At 39.4% G+C, this 17,031-nt stretch overlaps 3 protein-coding genes across 8 annotated transcripts in view; all 3 read left to right on the top strand.

Moving 5' to 3' along the window:
- Nucleotides 1–17,031, top strand: part of LOC125003710 (selection and upkeep of intraepithelial T-cells protein 2-like) — a 31,284-nt gene that overhangs the window by 5,263 nt on the left and 8,990 nt on the right. The window lies entirely within an intron of this gene.
- LOC125003715 lies at nucleotides 2,605–5,405 on the top strand. Its single transcript, XM_047577830.1, has 5 exons — nucleotides 2,605–2,773; nucleotides 3,947–4,294; nucleotides 4,499–4,567; nucleotides 4,690–4,794; nucleotides 5,080–5,405. The coding sequence occupies exons 1-5, from the start codon at nucleotides 2,725–2,727 to the stop codon at nucleotides 5,223–5,225; spliced, it is 717 nt and encodes a 238-aa protein (XP_047433786.1). The 5' UTR covers nucleotides 2,605–2,724; the 3' UTR covers nucleotides 5,226–5,405.
- On the top strand, nucleotides 7,823–13,741 carry LOC125003703 (junctional adhesion molecule 3B-like). Of its 6 annotated transcripts, XM_047577799.1 has the most exons (10): nucleotides 7,945–7,971; nucleotides 8,704–8,740; nucleotides 10,570–10,646; nucleotides 10,736–11,065; nucleotides 11,306–11,614; nucleotides 12,390–12,524; nucleotides 12,871–12,903; nucleotides 13,281–13,328; nucleotides 13,414–13,453; nucleotides 13,581–13,728. In XM_047577799.1, exons 3-10 carry the CDS (start codon nucleotides 10,580–10,582, stop codon nucleotides 13,666–13,668), a joined length of 1,050 nt encoding a protein of 349 aa, XP_047433755.1. In that variant the 5' UTR covers nucleotides 7,945–7,971; nucleotides 8,704–8,740; nucleotides 10,570–10,579; the 3' UTR covers nucleotides 13,669–13,728. The 6 variants fall into 6 exon arrangements, with proteins under 6 accessions (XP_047433760.1, XP_047433754.1, XP_047433758.1 ...); XM_047577798.1 differs by lacking the exon at nucleotides 8,704–8,740 and having other exon boundaries at nucleotides 7,834–7,971; XM_047577802.1 differs by lacking the exon at nucleotides 8,704–8,740 and having other exon boundaries at nucleotides 7,835–7,971; nucleotides 13,594–13,741.

Below are 17,031 nucleotides of genomic sequence, written 5' to 3'. Positions count from 1 at the left end.
CTCTCATGAATCATAACAGTCCGGAGCTTCCCTTTGCTACACTTTGCTCCAGTTCATCTGAAACCAGCTCCGTGGGGTTAAAGTCTAGAGACTGGGCCACGGTCCACTCCATGTTGTTTTTATCCTGAGGTAGTTCTGGTTTAGGTCTGGACTAAAGCTTTGGCTCATTACCTGTGTAACTATAACTATAAACTAAAGCTCTGGACCTGTGGTGCACGCATGCAGACAAAATCCTTGGTTCAGTTCCATGTAAGAAAAAGAAAAACCCACGATGGTCACAGAAATAACTAGAAACTGATTTAAATTATGATGCATCCATCTGTTTTAGTGCCAAGAAAAAACAAGTAAATTAGGAGGATAATGACATTTAATCAACTGTTCTTTAAAAATAAATAGGTTTCTTATCAGCAGGGTGAATCCTCATCTTTTTATAAATTTGCGTCTGTTGTGTTCAGTCTGGTACCCAGGTACCTAAACGAGTCCACGGCCTCAGTGTGTTTGTGCCCACACACATGAAATAAACAGCTTTTTATTGTCATTGTAGGAGAAAATGACCAGAGAACTTAAACTATTTAAGAACTTGGATCCTCAGCATTAAGACATTTACAAAATACTCCCCATAGATTCTTAGTTTGACTCGTGCACATGAAACTTGATTAGAAATCTAGACGTTTGTAGTAATTATGTCACGTTCTCAATAAACGTATGGTTCCTGTACAATACAGATGAAAAATACAGAAATACAATGTTTATTATAGGTTTTATTATGGATTTATTGTGTAAATATGTTTTTTGACCTACATTTAAACAAAGTGTTTAACAGAAAACTTTGCTTTGATCCTCGATGCTTCACTGCCACCTTGTGGTTGTAGTTTATCAGTGCAGCGTAGTCCTGTTGCTCCTGAGTCTAAACAGCTTTATCTTTGTTATAGATATATATATATAATATAACTACACACAGAACAGATCGATAACACGTACAATAGAATGAATACATTTTAAATTCATTAAAACATTTGCATATATTTTAAATATATCAGTGTTTTGTCAGATAATTTGAGGTTAGAATCAGGTTGATGCAAATATTTTATAAAAAAAAGTAAGAATAATTTACATACAGTAGTTATGATTTTTATATTTTATACATTTATGACCAGATTGTGTTCAGAAACAGAAGAAAAGAAGAAGAGGAGAAATGGGCCAAAGATAAAGGTGTGCAGATTTCTATGGGTGACGTAAGTGGCGAGGCTAAAGGCTACTTATTAGCCTCTTGCTAATATGTTGCTATCAGCCACAGAAGACGATTTATTTGGTCTTTACTTTTGCTGAACTACAATTAGAATTGAGGCATCATGTCATGCAACTAATTTCACCCATAGGTGACCTAGTCTGGTGTGTGTTTGCAACACAACAAGTGCAAATTCAATTGCTATACGCTATATGCTAAATGAAATAGCTTCTAATATACACTGACATGGCATTTTGTTACATGTGATATAGCTTTTTAAATAAATTGTAGTGTGTTATGCTCATAGGGTGATAACAAATGTTACGGTCATTTTAATTGGATAACTGATGCGTGTGTGATAATATTGTATCTTAATTGTAAACTCAGGGGCACTGCTACAGTGTTTTGGAGCTGGAGCACCCACTGGCCACAATGAGGAGTCAGATACTCCCACAGCAGCCACAGACATGGTCCTGGAGTCTGATGAGCGGCCACCTACCACACAGGCCTCTTCAGGGATGGTCCTGGAGCCATCTCCCCTCTCAGCCTCATGCTCCTTGCAGGACTCCTCAGGTGTGTGTGTGTGTGTGTGAGTGTGTGGGGTGGTGTATGTGTGCGTTTTTGCATCATTCTTTACTTTTGTAAATGCTGTGAATAGCATCTTTACTAATGACAATACCATTTTATTTTTTATTTAGAAATGCCTCAACCATAAATCTCTGCTTTATCTTGTAATAAGCAGACGAGGCCTGATAGCTGCTCTTGTTCAACTTGACTTAACATCTCTCATGAATCATAACAGTCCGGAGCTTCCCGCATGGCTACATACAACCTCTAAGCGGGCCGCGGCACATGCTCATAACTACTGTGGCATGCTGGGTAATGGAGTTCTCAACCTCTGAACTCATAACGTCACACAGCCAGGGCATAAATCGGGCCAGGACCGCCTCTGTAGCTTCATGATTAAGACTTGACATCGTTCACTTTTGCATTATTACCTTTTCCCAACACTCTGTTCACCCGTCAATCAACTGGAGTCACGTGACATACAGAAATTCACGTAGATGACTGCACAGATTCTTTGTTTTTACATTTTTCATACAAGTCAATTAATTACATGAAGGTATATGAGTGTCTGTTAATTTTAGGAATGAAATACAATTTATTTAGAAGCAGTTTGTGTTGTGTGACCTGGGATCCCCCTCCTCTTCTGACACGCACAGGCTGTTTGACTCTCAGCAGAAAGTTACGCCCACTCCAGTTAGGCTCACTCCTCTGACTTCCCTTGGAAATGAGGAAATGTTCTTACACACGCCCACAGCTCTGTTGCTCCTCCCACTAGTCAATAAGAACCGAGTTGTGACAAACCGAAACACACGACAGCGGGCAGGCGCTGCGACACGGTTGTCAAGACTTAATTAGTTTTATTATTATTATTATTATTATTATTATTATTATTATTATTATTATTATTATTAGTTGACATTATTTTAACAATGGCAGTAACAACATTGTTCGCTTTCGTGACTGTTGCATCGTTGATCGGTGAGTTTATATGTTTATATGAAATGGCTCCTCAGTGTCATTATTACTTAGACACGCTCATTACTATCATTATTAATTATTATCATTGTTAATAATTATTACTATGAATAGTGATTATTATTATTGCTGTGCTTTATATGCGTGGTGGGTAGGATTTAACGTTACTAACTTTTCGTAGTGAACTTTAAACGTTATAAATAGTAAATACTTGGCTATTAGCTTTTTAGCTGAGAGTGGTTTTAATAGTTAGTAGTTTGTGTTGTATGGACCGAGGGCTGGAATAATGTGTATATCCTATAACTTAGACGGGCTCATTATTAATTATTATCACTATGAATAGTAATTATTATTATTGCTGTGCTTTATATGCGTGGTGAGTAGGATTTCACGCTACTTTACATTTCTTAGTGAACTTTTTACGTGTTTATTCGTTATATATCGTTGTAAATGCTGTGATGAGGAGACGGGAAGAGAGCGAGGGTTTCTGTGTTATAGTTCCTGAGGCAGGACACCAAACCGTGTAGTCTGAGTCATACCGTAACTCGGCAGCCACTCAGGTGCCTGCCGGCGCAGAAGGATCCAACACACTCAATCACCACGATTACCATGACCTGGATGACTGAAAACCCTCACAGACAACACACTTAATCACAGCGCACACAGATCTGTCTCTCTCTCCCTCGTTCTTTCTCTTTCTCTTCAACAAAGTGCCCCCTAGTGGTGTAGTTCTCTTGACACTTTTACAGTTGTAACAGTTCTTACTGGGTGCAGTGCGTGTAAGTGAACACTGTGGTTTATAGGTTTGTGTGCGTTTTGAAACATTCTGAATAGGTTTGTAGTTGAATATTTTGTAGAAATACTTGCTACAAGGGAATTATTGGTCCGGATCAATTTTGACCATACTATGAAGGTACAGAATATGAACAGTGTGTAAGGGTTAAACTTCTAGTGAACTTGTAAATGCTGTGATGAGGAGACGGAAAGAGGAAGTATCGAACACACTTTGACACCACAAAGCCGGCCGATTTTTCTGTTTCCCTCATTCTTCCTATTTCTCTTCAAAAAAGAATTTCCTTTGTTCTTGATGCAGCTTTGTGACAGAGGAACGTTTGATCCTCATCCTCAGGTTGACATGAACTGATCAAACTGTTTTTTTCTGGTTTGTTTCCCCAGAAAAACGTCCCATCATCAACCAGACTCAGCTGATTAAAGTACCAGAAGGATCTAATTTGACTCTGCAGTGTCAAACTGATCCAGAGATCAACCTAACAAACTACACCTTGGACTGGAGGAGAGTGGACATCCCAAATGTCTCAGACCTCTTTGTCTACTTCCGTCAACGTGGGACAGATCATCCTCATCCACAGATGCAGCGATACAAGAACAGAGCAGAGCTGATTAAAAAGGACCTGACCAGAGGACGGATGACTCTACTGATCCCCACAGTCCAGCAGTCTGACTCAGGACACTTCAGATGCTTCATCCCAAAGCTGAGCGTCAGCTTTGTTTTCAACATTGTCGGTAAGTTTACTGAACTCACAACGTTGTGTTGTTGGTGCCACACACCACAGGACCCCCTCAGAAGACCCATGTCCTTCTCTGATGAGACACCACAAGGGACAACTACACAGTATTAGAAAGGTGGTCATAATGATGTGGCTGATCTGTGTACGTGGGTAAAATATTTGTATTAAAATATTTATATTTTATCTGTAACTGTGACAGTGACAAAGAGAGAGGATGTCGCCACGACGACGTCTCCAGGATACAGAGTCATGAACCCCACTGTGTCTGGTAGGTCTTTATTTATTTCACTATAGTTTGGAATAAAGTTAATATTCTAAACTATGTTGTGTTGTTAAATTAAATCCCATTTGAGTTTATTCCTCTAAATTCAAGAGTTTAATTTCTTTCAGGTCCTGTAGAGGAGAGAAGCTACTGGATCATTCTTGGTGTCTGTATTTGTTTCCTCCTTGTTCTTGGTTTCATCGTTGGAGTCCTGGTGAAGAACAGAGGGATTAGTGAGTTACAGACTTTTACATTTTAACTGGACATTGTGATGAACATGTACTTTATTTTATATCTAATAGTCAGACTTGACTGTGTTTAGCAGCTAAAGCTACTTGAGGCTTTACATTTGAAGTTCAGGGGCCACATTCAGAACAAGTTGATCTCAAGGGGCTCAGATCAATAAGAGAAAAATAACACCAACAACCACAGACTCTTCCTACAATAAAAGGTAGATGAACAGAGAACTGGAGAGAATCAGTTCATTCATCTGGAAACTGGTCTCCATCTTCTTACAGGGATTTGCAGACGGAGAATAGATGAAGAAATGGGAATGCTGAGGAAAGAAGATGAAGGAGACGAAGACAAGGACAGAGACAGAGACAAAGACGAGGACGTCACCACAGTGAACGTGGTCATGAACCTCCAGCAGGTTCAGCTGTGATTCTGGAGGACTCTACCTTCAGTCATTTAACTCTCATCTTGAGGACGAACTGCTGCAGTATTTTATTATTTCAAGTTGATGTGTCTGCCTAGGTTTTCTCCAGGTACTCTGTTTTCCTCCCACCTCCAAAGACATGCTCGTTAGGCTGATTGGTGATCATGAATGGACCCTATGTGTGAGTGTGAGTGGTTGTTTGTCTCTGTATTAGCCCTGAGATAGACTGGAGACCTGTCCAGGGTGAACCCCACCTCTCACCTGATGCCAGCTGGGACAGACTCCAGAAACCCCTGTGACCCTAGTGAGGACAAGAGGTAGCAGAAGATGAGATGAGATGTCTCTGTTCACCATGATATTTCTTTAACCTGCCTCGCCATTATTTAAGTATTTTGTATTTTTATTAGTATTATTGGTTGTAATAGATTTCACAGTCGGACACTTGAACATCAGTCATTAAGATGAAAACCCTGCTACAGAATGGTTACTGATGAAGCTGTCTTGTCATCTATATGTTGTGTGTTTATATGTGATTTATTCAGTGTGTTTTTATTCAATTTAAATGAGCTGTCTTGCTGTTTTGAGCCCAGTTGTCAAACTTAACGCCCTTGAGCCAGTGGCAGAGCTACATGTTGGCCAAGGGTGGACATGCGGCTGCAGGATCATTTGACAAAATGCGATGCAGAACATCAGTTCCTAGTCCGTAATCCTGCTTCGTGATACAGGCCTCTGGTTGCAGAGTCTGAAACCCCTTTCAGAAAGGGCCGATTGCCGGGTCTGGGACTTTCCATATGAAAAGGGTATGACAGCAGAGGGGAGGAGGGACAGGAGTTGTTGGTTCAGTTCCATGTAAGAAAAAGAAAAACCCACGATGGTCCCAGAAATAACTAGAAACTGACTAAAGTTATGATGCATCCATCTGTTTTAGTGCCAAGAAAAACAAGTAAATTAGGAGGATAATGACATTTAATCAACTATTCTTTAAAAATAAATAGGTTTCTTATCAGCAGGGTGAATCCTCATCTTCTTATAAAGTGCGTCTGTTGTGTTCAGTCTGGTTTCTGGTTCAGGGCAGCTCCCAGGTACCTAAAAGAGTCCACGGCCTCAGTGTGTTTGTGCCCACACACATGAAATAAACTGCTTTTTATTGCCATTGTAGGAGAAAATGACAAGAGAACTTAAACTATTTAAACAAAGTGTTTAACAGAAAACTTTGCTTTGATCCTCGATGCTTCACTGCCACCTTGTGGTTGTAGTTTATCAGTGCAGCGTAGTCCTGTTGCTCCTGAGTCTAAACAGCTTTATCTTTGTTTTCAATGTAACTACACGCAGAACAGATCGCACATCGTATGTGTGCGTTTTTGCATCATTCTTTACTTTTGTAAATGCTGTGAATAACATCTTTACTAATGACAATACCATTTTATTTTTTATTAGAAATGCCTCAACCATAAATCCCAGTAGATCCAGATCGGGGGCAAAGGGAGCGTTCACCCAGGGCATAGATCAGGCCTGGACCGCCCCTGTAACTTCATGATAAAGACTTGACATCATTAACTTTTGCATTATTACCTTTTCCCAACACTCTGTTCACCCGTCAATCAACTGGAGTCACGTGACATAAAGAAATTCACGTAGATGACTGCACAGATTGTTTTTTGTTTGTTTGTTTGTTTTTTACATTTTCCACACAAGTCAATTAATTACATGAATGTATATGAGTGCATGTTAATTTTACGAATGAAATACAATTTATTTGGAAGCAGTTTGTGTTGTGTGACCTGGGATCTCCCTCCTCTTCTGACACTCACAGACTGGTTTACTCTCAGCAGAAAGTTGACGCCCACTCCACTAACTTGACACGGAAACGCCCACAGCTCCGAACCTCCACTCACTGTCCTCTATAAAAACCACGCTGCATCACAAACCAAAACACACACGACAGCGGACAGGCGCTGCAACACGGTTGTCAAGACTTAATTAGTTTTATTATTATTATTATTATTATTATTATTATTATTATTATTATTATTATTATTATTATTAGTTGACATTTTTTTAACAATGGCAGTAACAACATTGTTCGCCTTCGTGACTGTTGAATCGTTGATCGGTGAGTTTATATGTTTATATGAAATGACTGAGCACGATTTCAACATGAGTTTATTTGAAAATGATGCAGTGAATTAAGTTGAAAATCACTACAGTGGTAGCTGGGGACATGTAGAACAAGAATCTGGTGGAGTCTGCAGAAAACAATTTGTTTTGTTTTTTAAATTATTTTTTTAATCTGCCCATATGCATCATTCATTGGATATGAATTCAACATCCCATTTTCAGAAAGTGATGCAGCGAAATAAATTGAAAATCACCACAGTGGTAGCTGTAGAGTATGCAGAAAACAATTTGATTCTTTTCTTAATTAAGTTTTCTTTAGTAAAATAACAACAAAGTAATGACTGATATATGTATTTCAACAAATGAAAATAAAAAGAAAAATATAGACTTCCGAGTTTACGAGATGCACTTGAATGCACCATAAAAGCGCTCAAACGCTTTTACCGTCCGATGCGATGTAGACGGGCACTCGATTTTCAAGTGTAGATAGTGCGACCGTGCCTTGCCACTGCAGATGGCGTGACTGCAGTTTAGAACACTCCCTCTTCCGAAAATGAAAGTAGGTTAAGACCAGACAAAGGAGTCCGGAGTCCAAACAGATCCACATATCTCCCACCGAGAGGAGCGTGTTAAGGTGAGTCATAAACATACCTAAACGTATGTAAACATAGGCTAAACTAATGTAGGTCGTATGCATTGGACAGATTTAAAGTTACATAGAACCAAGGCGTGTAAACCAAGATACGTACCTTGAGGTTATCAACTATTTGTTTATTTGACTTATTTATTGGTGTCCGTTGAGTGTTTTGACAGACACAGTGTTTTAATAGTGTTTTAATTTCGTAACTATTTCTGTATAAATCATTATTGATCACACTGAATTCATTGTAAATGAAGTAGGTCGCGGATCACCGCAAGGAAATGGAAGTGAGCTGGTCGAAACTGCGCAGAGAAAAAAGTCGTTCGCAATGTTCCCATTCCTTCTCCATACGCTCCAGTTTCAGTCGAACGACACATTTTGACGTATTTCATTCAGCTGAAATAGTGGGTGATTTCTTTTTTATCGAAGCAGGAGCCGACGACAACAGCACAATACTGCAGCGTCGACAAACATATAAATCAAAGTCATAGTCCTCCGGGCAATCTTTAACGTCACAAGAACTCGCTTTACGAAAAAAAAAAACTGGACTGAGCTCATGTAAAATACGTAAAAATACTGTTTTTATTATCATCTATTATTATCGGCTGTGAATTTTACATTCAAAGTGTAAGTTTGCATTCAAGTCCAATTTTTCCACACTTTGAATGTTACATCAAGGAAGTTGAATAGTAGAGCTGATTTTTTTTCTTTTTTTTTTCCCATCAGGATATTCTGACTTTTCTATGTACACAGGAAGAGAAAGGTCAGTTCCTCCAGGGCCATTTTATTTATCTTCTCACAAAAAGGAAAGAAAACTGAGGAAAAAAGCAAACTTTGACTCTCGGGAAATCACTGACAAACAATGTTGCTGGAGTAATATTAATTCATGTGTGCGTCAGGTCCTTAAGACATCCACAGTTGGAATACTGTGCTGCAAGTGTATGTTTGAGAGCGTTGTGGTGGACTAAACTGGTGTGGGGATTGCAGATGCTGATTCTGGCATCCAATACAACACAGCTGTCGCGGTTAAATGAATGTATTGGGAATGCATTTTAGAACAGTAAAGTCCTGTGCAGCTTGCATACAGGCGTCATATTAGTCCATTTCAGTTGTTTAGGAAATTGTTTGGGGAAAGTGGTCTGTCCTTGCCCTTTAGCGTCGTCGTAACTGTTTCAGATCAGATAGCTGAGGAAAGCTCTGTCACAAACGAGGCCTGAATTCATGGGATAGTGGGCCTAATCTTTGATTATGAAGTGTGTTTTGACTGCCATCATGCTGTGTTGTGAAGGTTCAGGATGAAGAAGTATTGTCAAACTAAAAATAAAAGTGGGCAATTCTATTACAAAAGCTAGTTACACAATGAGTAATGTTAGTAACGTAAGGAGCATGTTGTGCTTGAATACACTTGAAACCTCTTTTGTCCTGGCAGTCATTGTTCTTTTAGACAACTCTACTCTACTTTACAATATTTGTAAATATTAATGTGTATTTATTTATGAATATTTGTTCTATGACTATACGATAAAATGTTTTGGCCTCTGGGATAATAAGCGTATTCTTGATATTTGATCACAGTGTGAATAAAACAAGGACACACACAGACAGAAAGACAAGAAACTAAAAACAAATTCAGTCGGGCTTAGAACAAACACTCAAGCCAGGGAAGTTCCTGTCAGTAAATCATACTGAGCAGTATCAGCACTTAGCAATGTGGAAGTGAAAATGATACAACAATGGACACGAATGGACACTTTTTTAGTGAGAATATATTTTCTCTACTCCTAAGGCAAGGCACTAGACTTTCTCTTTCAGTATGACTGCCTTTAGCCCTGAGCAGATAAAAAATAAAAATTAGTGGTCAAACTGGCCAAACAGGTTTTCTGTTTGGATTTAAGCTACACTGATATTTGCAGCACATGAAACAATGGGAAAATCAGTAATTAGATCAGTAGTCCACCCATCAGCCCACCAGGGGAGTAGCATTGCAAATTAGCTCCAATCTTAACAAGCTAGGATATTTTAAATTAGTTTATTTGTGAATGTTTTGTCCTCATATATGTTCCTTTTAAAGTGAACACACACAACACATCGAATCAGGTTTTCGACCAGACATACAGCTAATGAGAAGCATCAGTAATCAAGCCATAGTACAGATCTAAATAGTTATAAAATTTTGTTTTGAAAGAGTTATAAAATATGAATCCTCAATAAACACTTGTATAAACAAGTTTGTCATAGGGGGACACAGAGAGAGGAAATGAATACTGTTAGTATGATTGGTAAATCTTCTGTGTTAAGACTGCATCTGTCCATTTTTGGGTGTGAATCGAGCGCTTCCCCCAGTTCAGTTAATGATAACCAGTAATAATGCTGGGTTTGTTTAAGGTGACATGAATCCCAATCACGTATGCTAGTGAAGTGTGTGTACTCCTGCTGAGCTGCTCCAGTCTGGTGCTTTTTGTGGCTCACAAAACTACCCAAAGTATCCTGAGTGCACCTGAGTGTTCTTAACACCTTAATTCACAGAAATGCTTCCATGTGAATTAAAGCACATAAAGCACATAAAAATGTTCACTCCAAATGTCATTTTAGGTGAAGAAACATGGCCTCCTGTGGTACCATCACCTTCATCTTCGGCTTCTTCATCTTCATCACTGCAGTTAACACTTGTAAGTTCTTTCATATGTGGACAGTATCAAGAATCAGTTGCTGCTTGCTGATCACGTTAGTTACCATTCATGTTTTTCCATCTTAACAGCTTTCATGAATGTGACATGCAGCACTGAAAGTGTGGGAGAGCATGGCCACGAGTCACTGCTGAACTGTGTTGTCGAAACCACAGCAGATGATCAAATCCGAGTGGTTATTTGGAAGAAGGGTGAAGAGATTTTGCTTCGTTATTTTGATGAGGATGACGAGGATCTTCATCTGAAGCCAGGCTATAGATTTGCTGACCCCTCCTGGATGAACACGAGGAACGTATCCATGCTCATAACCAACACTGTCGTCACAAGCGAAGGCGAATATTCTTGCAAAGTGAACACAGATAGAGGGGACGCCGGAAGCACAGTCAACTTCAAAGTCAAAGGTGAAACTGAAACACTTTTAAACCTTTTAGCATGCAGGATCAATAATTTATCTACAAAACTCTTACAAACTCATTCAAAATCTTAAACACGATATAAGTTGTTGAACATTTGTTGAACATTTTCTGGCCAATCAGATTGGCATTCCCCTTAAGTTGTGTCAGCTCTGTTTATGTATACTTTCAGTTTCATTATGACACTCAGCTCAGTGATTTTGTTTGCTCTCCATTTTCTGTTTGCAGCCAAATACAGTGCACCTAGAATCAACTCCATCCCTGAGAACATTCCCCCAAATACAAACGGTACCCTGATCTGTAACTCTGAAGGTGGCTACCCACGGGGTGAGATTCGATGGTTTGATGAAAACCATCAGGACTGGACAAATAGTTCGGAGATGGAGGTGATACAGACCGACAGTGGTTTGTATCAGCTCTCAAGCAATCTGACTTTGCTGAGTCCATCCACTTTCTCCAAGTATACCTGTGTCGTGTTCAATTCCAGCGAAGGCAAGGAGGTGGAAGCCACATATGAAATAACATCTATACCTGAAGGTATGTTACTGAGCAACACAGTTAATACTTTATAGGCCTATCGGGACATGCCTGCTGCTCACAGTCGCATGCCATCCTGTAATTCAGTCTCCGCACATGAGTAAACTCACCTTGAAAATGTTTTTGTTGGCTGCATGGAAAGTCGTGGGTGGCTGAATTATCAGAGACTACAGGAGTGGTTAGGCATTGGAAAAAAAAAGTCTAGGTAATGTTGAACCACAACAGAACAGAAAACACATGTTGTAAAAGCATGTTTTTATGTTTTACAGCACAAATGTTGGTGCTGTTTTTGGTGTACACTTCACTAAATGGACAGACTGCAACCTGTCTTTGTCCTAAAAAAATTTAAACATTCTCTGAGATAAAGAAAAAAAATACCAGCAGGCATGATGATAAGCTCTGAAAAAGACTGAGCAATGTGTCTCGTGTTTCTTTCTTAAATACTTTCAGTCTCCTTGATGGGAAAAAGAGAACATCTTAACAGGTTATTTTTGCTTCTATGTGAGCTGTTACCTAAGTTATCTAACTTCTCGTAACTGCCAGATCAGTATCTGTCTATGCCACGTGGTAACAACAGTAGTGACAGTCTTGTACTCAGTCTGCAAGGGAGGAAACTAAGAGCTACTGTACAAACTGTGTAGACCCCGATGTGGGAGTTAAAGTAAACTGAATGTAGGCTAATTATTACACTGGTGACTTTACTACCTCACTGGATGAAATAGATCATCCACTCTTATGGGTCATGATTTGTTTTTGTTTTTTAAAATTAATTTAGGTCAGGGCAGCCAAGGAGGTGAAGAAGGAGGGGAGGAGGTCTCCAAAATAGTGGCCCCTATAGTGGTCATTGGATCACTGCTGGTGGTATTGGTATTGGTATTGATGGTGCTGCTGTATAAAAGACGATCTCACCGTGAGTATTTTGGGAGTATGATGTGTGGTCTTAAAGTACTGGTTGAATAGTGAAATCGTACGCGTTTGCATCACTTGCATCCTGTAAACAATGAAGTGCTCAATGGAAAAAATAAAAAAGGTCTAACTGGAAAAACCTGTTGAACACCTGGCGAGCAGCCATGCTATTCAAAATGGGAAAGTACGATGCTTTGTTTTCTTGTCATTCAGGATTGAGCAGCTTTTCATTTTCTTATTCATTCAAAGACAATGTTGTCCAAAATGTCTCATAAATGTTTAGTTAAGTTAGAGATATCTGCAGTGAGTGTGGGCTCACTGTCGTGTCTTTCCTTTTTGTTTTTTTACAGAGGCACGAAGGCCCTCTGCTGCACCCCTTATGGGTTAGTCCATCTTTGGACACACCTTTACAGATCATTTAGTTCTTTTCTACCTAAAACTTGACCTGATCTCATTCTACTTCAGTTAAGCGTCACTACTAATTACAGTCTAGGAATCTCTACTGTTCTTGCTCTAACTGTGTATCAAACTGAACTGAATTTCTTCTACTGGGAAGTACGGTGATATAACACACTATATTTCGTGGTTAATCACAACCATTCAAAGCTTAACTTTACATGACCTTACTTTTCCTGAAAACCTATCTGGCGGGGGTTTATCTGTGCTGTCATGAACTTGCTGATGGTATGGTGATGGTTTCACAACCTACCGTTGTAATGTGCAGACAAAACTTATGTGATGTTTTCATTTGTTCCAAAAGGTCCTTACACGCATGGAGGTGAATGTCACCATGAGGAATGTAGGCAAGGTATGTACTGTATGTGTAAATCTGTCTAACTTTGTTTGATTCCAGTAAACGTCTCCCCCTATAATGCTCTGTGATCTTTCATCAGAAGCTGAAGAGGTGATGGACACCAACAGCCTCAGCCTGAGGTAATTATAATGATCCAAACAACCAAAAAAGACTAGTTCCCCTCCTTTTTGTAATGTGTGCACTGCACGACAGATATCAGTAACTAGACAAGAGTAAATAAATAAATAAAAGCTCTTTCTCATGCAGACTCTCTCCACAGGAGACATGGCATTCTACAGGAATAAAGGACGGTACTTCCAAAACCTTCCACAGCCCTGCTCTCACTCTCTACTGAGGCTCGGACAATATTCTCAATTTTGGGTGTGGGAAAGTGCGTTTGGTCACTATGCCACCGAATATTTCCAAACAACTTGGTCAACAACCAGCTAAGGGGCCGCAAAATGACACGGCTAATATTGCCATGGAGAAGGCTAGCAAGAGTGCTAGTGGCTCCAAAGAAGAAGCTAACGACAACGTGCCGTCCAACACTGTTATACTGGAGGCGATTCGCTCATTGAAGGAAGAATTCGCTAAACAATCCAACGACATGCTGGACGCAATTAATGGGATTAAAACAGATGTGTTGTCGCATTCGAGGAGAATTGGGGAAACGGAGGAGAGAATTTCACAGGCAGAGGAGGAAATGACTACTCTCCAACAAAAAGTCGTGCAGCTGGAAGGGACGGTGGAGATATTGAGGAATAAAATTCAAGATCAAGAGGACCGAGGGAGACGCTCGAACCTGAGACTAATTGGACTCCCTGAAAAAAAACGAGGGCTCAGACATGTGCAGCTTTTTGGAAAACTGGCTTCCCAAAGCTCTGGGTGACGATCTCTACATCGTCTACATCGCATCGGACGGTAAAAGCGTTTGAGCGCTTTTATGGTGCATTCAAGTGCATCCCGTAAACTCGGAAGTCTATATTTTTCTTCTTATTTTCATTTGTTGAAATACATATATCAGTCATTACTTTGTTGTTATTTTACTACATTCTATTTAATGATTAAAACTAAATGATAGAACAAAATTATTGAAGCATATTCAGAATCCAACTCATTTCTGCATAGTCAGATTTGAAAACTTAATTAAGAAAAGAATCAAATTGTTTTGCGCATACTCTACAGCTACCACTGTGGTGATTTTCAACTTATTTCACTGTATCATTTTCTGAAAATGTGATGTTGAAATCGTGCTCCATGAATGATGTATATGTATTTACCGTCCGATGCGATGTAGACGGGCACTCGATTTTCAAGTGTAGATAGCGCGACCGTGCCTCGCGGAAGCGCAGATGGCGTGACTGCAGTAGGGGGCCGCATGAAAAATCTGAACTGTGTTGGAGGCCAAACCAAATGATAACTTGAACGTATTGAAATGTTGGAAAGTTTGTCCTCTGTGAAAAACTTTAGTGGACTAAGGAGGGACCATGTAGCTATATGAATGTGGGAACAGTAAAATGTATGCGTGCTTATGAGTGCCTTAATAATCAGGTTTAATTACTAGAAGTGATTCACTATGCAATATATGGGACATAATCAATGGAACAGAATGCACTGAACATGTACTGCGTGCAGAAGTGGAAAGACACTGAAGGCCGAATGATATGATTGTATTGAGAACAACTTGTACTTAAAGGTCACCATGTATTTTCTGAAGATGTCTCGCGGGGGGAGCAGGACGCGCCGGACCACAATCTAACAGAGAAAGTGTGTCAAAGAGGAGAAGTAGATGAGCCAATCAGAAGTAGACAAACACCCTAGACTGTAGTAGTAGAAAAGAACTGCTCCCGCGAAGGCGACTCAGATCCAGACTCATATCTTTGTATGTACTGTGGTCTCCACACTCTGCAGACTGTGAATAAATACTCGTACTCAACGTCATTCTCTCGTCTCTTTATTCCTCACATCAACGGACCCGGAGAGGAGAGGAAAGCAGGGCTAAAATTCCTCCTCAACACTAGGCACACAGTTCCCCCCATTCAAGGACAGGTAAGTATCAGCCATCATGGTAATTAGTGACCCCAGTTTCTGGTCAAGCAAGTTTCTGGTGGGTATTACCCACAGAGTTTATTCCTATTTAAACCTCAATTTCCCACTAGTTTATCAGAACTGAAGAAGCTACTTGGATGAGTGGCGAAACGTCTTCAAGAAATTCTACAAGTCCAGCTGACCTTATTCAACGCTTTTCTGGATTACCATGACCTGGATGACTGAGAACCTTCACAGAAATATTCTCAATAAACTTATGGTTCCTGTACAGATGATATACAGATGAAAAAAAAATACAGAAATACAATGTTTATTATAGGTTTTATTATGGATTTATTGTGTAAATATGTTCAAACAAAGTGTTTAACAGAAAACTTTGCTTTGATCCTCGATGCTTCACTGCCACCTTGTGGTTGTAGTTTATCAGTGCAGCGTAGTCCTGTTGCTCCTGAGTCTAAACAGCTTTATCTTTGTTTTTCAATGTAACTACACGCAGAACAGATCGATAACACGCACAATAGAATGAACACATTTTAAATTCATTAAAACATTTGCATATATTTTAAATATAATATATGCTATAATACAGTGTTTTGTCAGATAATTTGAGGTTAGAATCAGGTTGATGCAAATATTTTATAAAAAAGTAAGAAATCATTGACATACAGTAGTTATGATTTTTATATTGTATACATTTATGACCAGATTGTGTTCAGAAACAAAAGAAAAGAAGAAATGGGCCAAAGATAAAGATGTGCAGATTTCTATGGGAGACGTAAGTGGCGAGGCTAAAGGCTATTTATTAGCCTCTTGCTAATATGTGGCTGTCAGCCACAGAAGACGATTTATTTGGTCTTTACTTTTGTAAATGCTGTGAATAACATCTTTACTAATGACAATACCATTTTATTTTTTATTTAGAAATGCCTCAACCATAAATCTCTGCTTTATCTTGTAATAAGCAGACGAGGCGTGATAGCTGCTCTTGTTCAACTTGACTTAACATCTCTCATGAATCATAACAGCGGAGCTTCCCGCATGACTACATACAACCTCTAAGCGGGCCGCGGCACATGCTCATAACTACTGTGGCATGCTGGGTAATGGAGTCCTCAACCTCTTAACTCATAACGTCACACAGCCAGGGCATAAATCAGGCCAGGACCGCCTCTGTAGCTTCATGATTAAGACTTGACATCGTTCACTTTTGCATTATTACCTTTTCCCAACACTCTGTTCACCAGTCAATCAACTGGAGTCACGTGACATAAAGAAATTCACGTAGATGACTGCACAGATTCGTTGTTTTTACATTTTTCATACAAGTCAATTTATTACATGAAGGTATATGAGTGTATGTTAATTTTAGGAATGAAATACAATTTATTTGGAATTTCCCACTAGTTTATCAGAACTGAAGAAGCTCACTGAGGCCGTGGACTCTTTTAGGTACCTGGGAGCTGCCCTGAACCAGAAACCAGACTGAACACAACAGACGCACTTTATAAGAAGATGAGGATTCACCCTGCTGTTAAGAAACCCATTTATTTTTAAAGAATAGTTGATTAAATGTCATTATTCTCCTAATTTACTTGTTTTTCTTGGCACTAAAACAGATGGATGCATCATAACTTTAGTCAGTTTCTAGTTACTTCTGGGACCATCGTGG

The sequence above is a fragment of the Mugil cephalus genome, chromosome 2 (assembly GCF_022458985.1).
Source record: "Mugil cephalus isolate CIBA_MC_2020 chromosome 2, CIBA_Mcephalus_1.1, whole genome shotgun sequence".
Taxonomy (NCBI): domain Eukaryota; kingdom Metazoa; phylum Chordata; class Actinopteri; order Mugiliformes; family Mugilidae; genus Mugil; species Mugil cephalus.
This window is presented reverse-complemented; position numbering and strand designations above follow the sequence as displayed.

What these genes read in the sequence shown, in the direction of transcription:
- LOC125003715 (XM_047577830.1), top strand. Translation starts at nt 2,725, where the DNA reads ATGGCAGTAACAACATTGTTCGCTTTCGTGACTGTTGCATCGTTGATC. An exon ending in GACTGTTGCATCGTTGATCG is followed by an intron (nt 2,774 to 3,946) that starts GTGAGTTTATAT and finishes TTGTTTCCCCAG; the next exon opens with AAAAACGTCCCATCATCAAC. An exon ending in GGTGAAGAACAGAGGGATTA is followed by an intron (nt 4,795 to 5,079) that starts GTGAGTTACAGA and finishes ATCTTCTTACAG; the next exon opens with GGATTTGCAGACGGAGAATA.
- LOC125003703 (XM_047577798.1), top strand. Translation starts at nt 10,580, where the DNA reads ATGGCCTCCTGTGGTACCATCACCTTCATCTTCGGCTTCTTCATCTTC. An exon ending in AGTCAACTTCAAAGTCAAAG is followed by an intron (nt 11,066 to 11,305) that starts GTGAAACTGAAA and finishes TTCTGTTTGCAG; the next exon opens with CCAAATACAGTGCACCTAGA. An exon ending in ACCAACAGCCTCAGCCTGAG is followed by an intron (nt 13,454 to 13,580) that starts GTAATTATAATG and finishes TTTCTCATGCAG; the next exon opens with ACTCTCTCCACAGGAGACAT.